The sequence below is a fragment of the Pogonomyrmex barbatus genome, unplaced genomic scaffold (assembly GCF_055798465.1).
Source record: "Pogonomyrmex barbatus isolate J1 unplaced genomic scaffold, ASM5579846v1 scaffold8, whole genome shotgun sequence".
In the NCBI taxonomy this organism is placed as follows: Eukaryota; Metazoa; Arthropoda; class Insecta; order Hymenoptera; family Formicidae; genus Pogonomyrmex; species Pogonomyrmex barbatus.
This window is the reverse complement of record NW_028297182.1, coordinates 6845300-6856083: the sequence shown is the minus strand read 5'-3', so window position 1 is coordinate 6856083 and position 10784 is coordinate 6845300. Positions and strand designations below refer to the sequence as shown.

The window sequence follows — 10784 nt, the reverse complement described above, 5'->3', positions numbered from 1 at the left end:
GGTGTACGCCCTTTTCTCGCTTTTCACGCAACGGATCCTGCCTCCCTCGACAGGAACACGGAAACACAGCCTCGATGACTAGCGACAGCCGCGAGGAACACCGGTGCACCGGTTAAATCGCCCGTCTATCCCGGTACTTACGGTGGAAGTGGAACTGGAAATGGAATCGCGCGTACTCGCGGCAGATTCGCGGCTGCACGCTTTAAGCACCGCAAGGTGACACGGCATCCGTTGCGCGCGTATGCACCGTTAGCGCAGCACTCAAACTGGGCGGCGTGCGTAATATTATTCGGAGGAAAGTCGGCGAATCTGTTACCTACGAGCGCCAGCTTGAGCGCATCGTGAGACGTTTAACGCCTAAGTGATTGCCGCGTCTAACGTGGTCGCGCCGCGACGGATTAACGATCCCGATACACCGACGCTCCGTATCGGAGATTGGACTTCTCTCGTCTTACGTAGGTATATATATATATATATATATATATATATATATATATATATATATATATCTTTGGAGAATCGGGGATTCCGCGAGTTTATACCGTCCTGAAAGGAAAGGAAGCTGCGCGAAGAGATCCTTAACTCCTCGCATCTCTCTAAACTGTGTTTCACCGGTCTCACTCGGATCTTCCCCTACCGTTTTATTGCTCTTTTTTGAGGCGGAAAGATATAGCCAGGGAAAAGCCAGGAAATGGGATTTTCTAAGAATAGAGGTAGTATTTTTGAAAGAACGAACCACGACCGAGTACAAGTATTAAAATAAAGCACGAGAATAAAGAGGGATTACTGTATTTTGTCTTATTTGTTTATATTGACATTTTAATTAATAACATGTGTATTGTTACACATCAATGGAAAAGCTAACGTTCATTAAATATAGTGAGATGCTGATTTCAAAATCAATAGAATTTAATCGTTTTTTTTTAACCATTAATCAATTACCATTTTTTGTTTTAATTTTATAAAATGTTTAGAAAAAGGAAAAAGAGAAGATGTTTATCCTGTTTATCCATAGCGGTTTCTCGAAATAAGAATTCCTTATTTAAATATATGCAAATTTGTATATGGACATGTAATATAAATAAGGAATTCTCTCTCTCTTCACGTAGATTTTCTTAAGAAACAACTACGAGCGCGGCTTCAAAATCACACACAACGACATTTCTTTTATCGTTGAAATCTCACGACGAGCGGGCTTGACTATTTTGACCTTTCTGTCTCAGAAAGAGTACGCATAGATACTGTGTACGCATAGATACCCGATAAACCCGAAAATATTTCCGATTTACTGTTCGATTTATTGTCGATTCACGGGATAACTTTTACATCGTCCCGTACACCGGCAGGCGGTTTTCAGCGGTCGAACGGTAAAAGCGATCGAGCATCGGATGCATCGGACGCGCGCAACGGGGATGCGTCTGTCTAAAATACGTATATGCGTCTCGCGTGCTGCAGGCCGAGAAACAAAATTACCGTGCATTCTGAATCACGAGCCGTCGTCTTACACTTGACGGCGATAATCTGTAAACGCGTCGTTCGAGCGGAACCGCGGCGGATTCGCCGGAGCGGATTCGCGGTCGTCTGTTGATGAATAATGGATACGCTTTCCTGAATGGACGCGTTATTTCAACGTCTGTTCGCGGCTGTTCGCCGTGTTTTCCCGTGTTGGAAAAATCGAAGGAAAGGCACGTGCGTATCTACGTCGGCCAAGCGTCGATGCCTGCTCCTCGCGAAGGAGCGTGAGGTCTCGTTATTTATCAATCCATAAAAAGAAACGTTACTGTTATCTATTTGCTCCTCCTGCAAAGCGCGCGAGGCGCACACGTATCATCCCTTCGCAGCAGTCGCGTAGTCACGCATACGTTGGATATCGAAGAAATTAATCCGCGCTTCCGAGAGTAAGAGAAAAAGAGAGGGAGGGACAGAGGGAGAAAGAGAGACGGATAGAGGGTTAATCGGCCGTTGCACGCAACGCCGCGTGCACGTGGAAACGTAGCGCACGAGCCCAGCGCGCGTAGCGCTGCACCCAAGGGTGGCAAGACGGAATTTTATATTCATTGCAAGCGCCTCCTGCCGGCTCTTAATTACGCCTAACGAGCCGAGCCAATTTAAACGCAGAATAAAGCAACCACGGCCGACAATTCCGAGGAGAAACGCATTGAGGACGATCACGATCTTTAACGCCGGTTCCCACGCGGAAATTCTACTCGCGCCTCAACTACGGCCTCGGAAGGATGGCGGAACGCAAGGACGTCTATTTCGATCGAAAAAAAAAAAAAAAAAATCTAAAAATTTCTTGTTCTAAAAGAAATACTCAGTCCGAAAAGTAGAAAGGCAAAAAAATACATTCAAACTTAATTACATTTACATGTTATGTGTAAACGATTATTAATAATTTTCAATTATGACGAAAAGCTAACGTATTCAAAATTATAACGTCTTACAATGTCTTCCATAGAGATGACTTCCTACAACTATAGTGATTGAAAAATTTATTGGTTTTATTTTAGATTTTCAGTGAAAATCTAATTTCAATTTTTTTATCAAACGTAATTAAATCAAAAATTATTTTTAATTTTTCTTTTACTCACGGTCGAATTTTTTTCGGTTCGAAGAGGAAAACGTTTTATATGACGGAATTCCAAGGTAAAAGTTTCGTGTCTGTTGTACATTCGCGAAACAAAGCGCATGTGAGGCAGACGCAGATTCTCGTCGTTTTCTCGCGTGCATCTTTCTCAGAGGTTTACGGCAGTGGTTAAATTATAGTTCGGTTAAGTATAATCACGCGGATGCTCCAATAGGCGCTATGGAATGCGGACTGGATCTGTATCTTTTCTTCCGCTCGGACGTAATCCCATTATAGAGAGTGAGCGTGAAAAGGACAGGACCGTCTAGTTGAATGCAAATTCACCGGCTTTGTATTTGTCCAGCACTAACGGGACGTATTCTCGATCAATTAGACATCGAATGAATCTGTAATGACAATTTAATTTGAATATCCGTTATCATCACATTTGCTGTCTGCAATTCTGAAGTTTGTGACCGAAATGAGGTGTTCTCAGGTTATTATAAGAAAATTACCCGAAGATCCATCCCTCGGTTATCTCTCCTTTCTATCCTTTTTATTCATCGTAAAATTGACTTCAGTCACTGTTAGATGCCTCGTCGGAAAATAATTTAGTATCATTCCAGAGTCACGTTTCATTAACATCCTTAGCATCGATAACTCAATCGCGTATAACTGGATTGCGTGTTTTCTGCTCATCGATCATCATCGTAATACATTTCTCGCATACGAAGCAGATTCGTACAATTGCTTTATTTCTTCGCAAATCGCCGTGCATCTTTGTTATGCATCGCAGTTACACGCGTAGACACTCGGCGAGTGACGCGTCCTCTCTTCCGAACCGAATGACATTGCGCAGAATCGCATTGTTCGAGTAATCCGTGGTCGCATCACAGTTTCCAACAAGAAGAAAACAACCGCGTAATCTCGCGTGAAATATCAGAGGGAAACGCGAATGACGTGAAGAGCCGTTTACGAAAAAGATGCAAAGGACATTTTGTTTCTTTTCTCGGGGGAAACGCGAGTGAGAGTGGAGATGACCGTGCGCGTTGATTTGACTTTCATCTGCTCTTGATTTTATCTGCTCCTTGTGAATATCTCGTAGCTCCAAGGTAACTCGAGATACATTCGCATCGAAATTCACATTCGCAATTGCGCCGATCTCAATCTCTGTTCTACAGGCATTTTCCAGGAAGGAACGTTCGATTGCTCGGACAATCGCTGCGACGAGCGATATTCCGCGCGATCGTAAATAACCGGCGACCGGCAATTTATGAGTCGATCCGATCCACGAGGAGGCTCCGGAGAAACCGGAGGATTGAAATAATTCCACGCGACGTCATTAATTAACCGTTGGCGCGGCGCGACGCGCCCTTAGTGCAGTCGTAAATTCTGTCGCAGCTGCGCGAACGATCGCGAGGCGTGATCGAGAGGATACGTGCGTAGTCCCGAACGGCATAGAATTTACGAGCACGCGCCATCGCCGACAATTTCACGGTCGGCAACGTGTGAAATAATCTTCACGTCTCGAAGCCCGCACACGATAACGTTACCCCGAATGTAAACGACGCGGTGGCCGCGATACTCGCGCGGAATCGGAGTCGAACGACTCTGGAGATGCGCGTTCCTGCACACGCGCTTCTCTCAACCTGCACCTGGAGGATGTCCCAGTTATCCCGGTCTGTACTCACCGACTTTCATCAATTTTAGATTCGTCTATCCGATCGCGAGAAGTTGAGCGAAGCGCGTTTCTCGCCTGAGCGATTATAACTCACTTATTTTACTTATGAAATAATTCCGCGCGTCTCTCGTTTTATTGAAATTTCGAATAAACGTGAAATACGTACGAGAAAAACAGCCGCCAGTTAATAGTTAATCTCGGACATTCAATCTCTAAACATTAAATAAAATCTTCCGAGTAAATTTAGATCATCTTCAAGATTAATGATGTAAAACGCACGTTTTATTGCGGCGCGAGGCGTCTCTCTCTCTCTCTCTCTCTCTCTCTCTCTCTCTCTCTCTCTCTCTCTCTCTCTCTCTATCGTGCGCGCATCTTCGTGAACATGAAAATAATTTCTTCTCGAAAACAAAGAGAACGACTTGGCAACTTGTGCAACTAATTGGGTGCATTAACTATCGATTTCGGATAATTGCATGCTCCGGGAACATCGATTTCCCCGACGTAGCCCGCATATCGCGCGGGTCATTAGCGCGCTCTCGCCAGGCTAGAAAACGCGTCGAAAAATCCAAATCGGTGCCGCGAGAATAATTGTCGGGCGTCGATTACGAGGTATGGCAATGCTATCCGCGCGCTGCGCGATGCACGGAAGCATCGGACCGTCGCAATTATCTCATGAGATACCGGTACCCGGTGTTTTCAACACGTATGTATTGATAACTCGAGCGTTTCCCCGGCTATCTGTTCTCGCCGTACATGGGAATCGCGTTTCATACGTGCGTACCGTGAATTATATTCGTGGCAAAGCGGAGGGGATGAGGCGGAGGGGGAAGGGGGGGGGGAGAGAGAAAAAAGGCCCCCCCGTACTCGGAAAAAAAAAACTCGCCGGCAAGAAAAGCTGCAAAAAACTAAAGATGACTTGCTCGACTCGTGGTACTCTTAATTACTGTTGCCTGTAAATCTGCAATCTTCCTCGAGGTGAACCTTCTTGCTCTAATCGTTCATATTCTTGTCAATCTTTTTTTCACATGCAAATACGCGCAAGTACGTCGGAACACTTTTCCCGCTAACTACGTATTTGTTTCTGCGAAAATTATTTCCTAGCCGCGTGTAATCTGCCTCGGAAATTAAAAAAAAAAAAAAAGAGGATAAGTAATTTTGGGAAAAAAGAATCAGCAATATAGCTAGTACAAAAGTATAAATAAGAAATTTCAAAATAAAATTTCACCATTTAATATAAATTATTTAATAACTTTAGAATTAATATTTTTATAATAAAAGATGGTAAAAGATAATAATTCTCGAAATATATGCAATTAAAAGTATCCACGCAGTTCCTCGCAAATTTAACTTTTAATCATATTTCATTTCAACAAAATTTTAATCTCCCGGAGTTATAAGAGGAAGACAGCGTTTAATTGAATCTTCGATAAGGAAACGTCATGAAGAAAATTTGCTAATAAATTCGATAAAATTACTTCATCCACTTACTTTTTTTGTAAATATCTTCCGAGATATCTTGTATAAGGGGAAGAGGAGAGAGGGGGGGGGGGAAGGCAGCATCGATATCGGTCTCGTGAAACCGCTCGCTCTCAAATGCGAAATAAAGTCGCTTGCAATAACAGATGCGACAGCAGCAAGAAAGACTCGAAAGGCGAAGGTACCCTGCATAATGCGAGGAAAAGGAAAGAAACGAGCCAATATCCAGCCGCGTCGTTGCAGATGGGATTGCAACTACCGCTACCATGGTACCAGGAGGAGGCGGAGTTCCCCGGGTTCTCCGTTTGCCTGCAAATTGGCCCCCGTGATCGTGGCCGATCTATTTTCTCCAATCCTTCTCCCCCTCCTTCCTACCCCCTATTCGCGAAAACAATAGATCTATTCTTGTTAGCAAGAGCAGATCTAGGGAAACTAATGAAACTCTGGGGCTCGACCGTTGGTGTAGCACCACGGAAATAATTTTGCACAACAATGTCGAGAAGTTGCGCGATATGGAAACAATTGCGTTTTCAAAATCTTCAATTCCTGTAGAATTGCAAAATGTAGAATACGTCGAACGAAAGTATGCAGTTTGCGCGTCATCGTGAAATAGGATATTTAAGTTAGGTTATATTTACCACATTAGCATAGAATTTTACTTGTAAATAAAGGCTGGAATACTAGATGTGTTCGATATTCCACGTTTTATATCTCTTATTTACCTAGGAGGCACAGGATACATTTCTTTTAATATTTACCTGCTTAAATATACTCAAGTAGGATACTTAAAAATTATTCAAATTTTATAAAGTCTCGCCTTCTAGCGCACCTTTTTAAATATTTTTTTTGTCCTGTTTCCTTCGAAACTTCTTTATATGTATGTTTGATGCACTAAAAATATACAAAACCGAAACAGAATAGACTTAAAGCAAATCAATGTGTTCGAACTTTTCTTCACGACGCAGGAACGGAAATACATTGACGCATTCATTGGTCAGTTAATTCTTGATAAGTCACGCACACGTAAACGCATTCACCGTCATCGTCGTCTAAAGATAAAAGAATGGCTAATGTTTAATTCAGTGTTCCACACGGCGAATTATCGACGAATGGATATAGAAACATATTGTATTAATAAAAAAACGGAATAAGTGTATCGGATGTACGCGCGTGTAAATTTATAATAATTTTTATAATATGCTACATTTTATAGCACATATTAAAAACTTTTTATGATTATATACTTAATAGAAATACTGTAAATACAATATATTTTATTGAATCAAATTTAATAAATTGTTTTGTTACCTAAATAAATAAATTTTTTTACCAATATTATTTTATTTTACTAATTATTTTATTAAATAAAACAAATAAATTAATACAGATATTATAAAAACTGGATATAATAAGCGACTAAATTAATAAAAAATAAAAATTAGATGTTCCATTATCACTAAAAAATATCAACAAGCTAAATTGAATATCATGTATATAATACAATCTTCTCGTCACTCGTGTGATTATTCATATGTGTATTTAACTGCCAGATCGTGGGACACAGGACCTCGAGCCATCTGACGCGAAACACCATTACCGCATATACGTGTGACCGAAATAAAGTTACGTGCATTTATTGTTAAATATAATAGATGTGTTGCCATGGAAACACTGAAAGTATTCTCTGTCAATACAGCGAGAAAAATTACCGCTAACGCTACATTGTGTCGAAAACCGCAGACGATGATGACCAAAATATTTCTTCAATAGAAATTTTAAAATTGGAGCTTTACATTGTAATATCTCTGTTTATATTACATGTAAAGTGATGATAATAACTTTCGGTATATATTGAAATTATTATTGAAGTTATACTGATAAGTTCATTAAAAACTCGATCGGCTCAACTGTTTCTGAAATTTTTAATAATCTCAAATCATAATTGAATGATTCATGTAGACTATATTTATAGGTCTATATTTTTGAATCCTCTTTTATCGATAAAAGAAAAAAGATTCAGAATATAAGCCATAATTTCGGAGTTGTGCGTGACATGGTGCAATATTATTATATTTTTTAATTAAATTTAATCTGGTAAGAAAAAAAAGAAATAAATAAAAGAAATAAAATATTAAATAACTTATAAAATCTTATCAAAATAAAATTTTGTTTAATTCTATCGCAATAAAAAATGCAATATTGCAATTTATAAATATTAATATAAATTGTAATAAAATCGCTACGTCGAATGTTATTTCGCAAAAATAAACGATTTGGTTAATAGACGGTTGATAACGTGTCAGTTCGATGTCAAAAATCATATCCGTCAAGACGAGTTCCTATCTGCAATTCATCTACTTTTTGCGGAAGAGACATGCGGTGCAAAAAACGAAATACCGTAATGCGCAAGATGATGCGAAGAGACGGCCCATCGTTCGTATCGGCCATTAATACGCGAGCATTTTATGGCGGTTATTAAAGCGAGTTAAAAATAGGGGCAATAATACTAGACTTTGCCCGTACACTTAGCACGTATGTTTAAAGTAAAATATTTGCTTCCCGCCAAAGAAGGTGCCCGGGACGATAATCCGGAGGAGCCGTCGCAGCCCGGAATGCATTCCTCCTTAACACCACTCGCATATTCAACGGACGACACCTCGGCGACACGGCAGGTCGACGTGTCAGAGTCCAACGACCCATGTGAGGTCGGGAAAGAATTATTGTGATTCCACGTGCGTACGGACGAATATAGCCCTGCCGGAAGACCGGCGAGACTCCCTAACTATAGAATCGTTCTGTGCCAAGGATTTTTCATGAAGCCACTTAGAAAGCCCTGTACATCGCGTCTACTATTGACCATTAATAGAATTTTAATCCGAGACCAATGCGTGCGGGAGATGACCTTGACTCGACGAAGTTACCGGTAGCTTAAAAGAGATTTCCACCTGTGTGTTCGTTACGTGGGATGTGTAGTAACAAGCGTCTACAACGGTTCGGCATCCTGCATTTTCTCAGGCGGACGGATGAACAGAATAATAATGGCGAATTTAAGATCCCGATTAGAAAAACAGTTTTACGCATCAACAGCAATTTCTTGCATGGAAAACGGATCGAAGGTTTGACGATTATAATAATAATTATTATTATTACACGCTGAAGAAATTCAAAAATGGAATTGTTCAAGAAAAGGAAATAAAAATTTATTATAGTTTTTCAAGACAAAGTTTGACCTCTTTTACATTTAAATTTAATTTTTCAGTCTTCATATAGCGGATTCGTTTATTGGATTTGTTATAGTCATATGCATATTGTTTATTTGATAAGTGCAAGACTCTGCTTTACGCCAAGTACGTATAATTTATGATAAAAATTACGAAATTCAATGGAAAGGAATGTGAAGGAAAATTCAGGTCTGAGTCCCAAATGAACCTGCATATTGTCGTTCAGATGTCAAAGCGTTCAAACCTTTAAAGATTTGATCATTATTCGAGCTTCGATTGGCGCGTAAAGTACGCGTAAAGTACGTGTAAAATTACGAAGGATGAAATCAGACATTTATGGGATAGTTTAAATTTCCTCCGATACGATTAATACACTGTAGCGATAGGTATCTCTTAATTCGTTCAAATTGCAGCGATCGGTGCTAACATATATCGTATAGCTATCTCGATGTTCCAAAGTGGAATTCACGCGATGTGATTACGGCATCGCGTTACACGCGAGATACACCTGCGTTACGAGCGATCGTACGCCGAGCGAGCCGCGCGTCCACGTGTCAAAGTCGCCCACGCTTTAGCGCGCTCACTCTCGTTTCCGGTAGGAGGGAAACCCTTCCCGCCCTTCCGCCCCTTCGCTCCAACGCTCGAAGGGGAGAGACTGTTCGAACTCACCAGGCAATTCATCATCGTGCACAGGACGAGGATCGTCCCACGACTTCCGCGCATTATTTCCGCTTTGCTGGCCACGCGATACCTCCGAGAGTCGAGAATCGAGACGATTTTTCGCTTCACCTGCGCTCGTACAACCGTGTATATCACCGCCGATAACGAGCGCGATCGTTAGCGTTTACGCACCGAGGGAGGGGGGGGGGGAGGGGGGTTGGATCGCACGGCACGGAGAGAATGTAAACAAGCGTACAGCGACGGGTGCCTGCTTCGCGGTGCGGCGCGTGCGTCAGGATGACTGAAACAAGACTGAACGGACCCCTCGGCGGTCGGGCTTTTGGCGCGGGAGCAGCAAGAGGAACGGAAAAGCGGCCGCGACGGGGCCCGTGCTCTCCCACCTTCTCCTCGCCACGGTCTTCAACTCCCCGTCTTCCAGGCCTCCTCCTCCTCTTCGTCTTCGTCTTCTTCTTCTTCTTCGCCTTCCTCTCCTTCCTCCTCGTTTTCGATCTCGTTTTTTTTTTTTTTTTTTTTTTTTTTTAATTGAATGGGGAGGCATTTGTCAGCAACTCTCTTCGACCGCGCGATGATTGAGACAAATTTTAATTGGAAATGTCGCATAAAAATCTGTATCCGTACAGAGTTATATGTTAAAGAATATGTTTTAATCTTTCTTAATTTACTTATAATTTTTAAAGAGTTTTTATAATTTTATCTTTATACTTTTTTGTTTTTCAATATCTTTTCGCTTTGGCTCGGAAGGAAACACTATTTATCATCTGTTCTTTGTTACACAGAAAATGTTTTTTAATATTCTTATATAACATTGTGAAAAAAGATGTTTCATTTAGGATTTCTTTCTCTCTCTCTCTCTTTAAGATAAATTATATAGAAGACTTTCTCTTCTCTTTCTTCATATTTTTCTTTGATATTTCATTCTATAGATGAACCATCACTGGACGGGAGGCTTTGATTAAAAATATTTTTTAGATATTGTGAATAATTAAATAATGTAAATAAATTCTTTACAATTTATGACATTCTTTATAATTTAACTTAAACGTTTGATTTGAAAAATAAATTGGAAATTATTATTTCTTTTTTTTCTTCTTCAGTTGCTTCAGTTGCGTGCATTCCGTTTTCTCAATCTGAGATGAGATTCTCATCTCAATGATAAACA

General features: G+C 40.8%; 1 protein-coding gene across 1 annotated transcript in view; it reads right to left on the bottom strand.

The window, feature by feature from the left end:
* Positions 1–10032, bottom strand: part of ImpE1 (Ecdysone-inducible gene E1) — an 18984-nt gene extending 8952 nt beyond the window's left edge. The window contains exon 1 of the mRNA XM_011637359.3: positions 9614–10032. Within this exon, the coding sequence (XP_011635661.2) occupies positions 9614–9667 (54 nt within the window). The 5' untranslated portion in view covers positions 9668–10032. The remainder of the gene's footprint in view (positions 1–9613) is intronic.
* Positions 10033–10784: the final 752 nt, after the last annotated feature.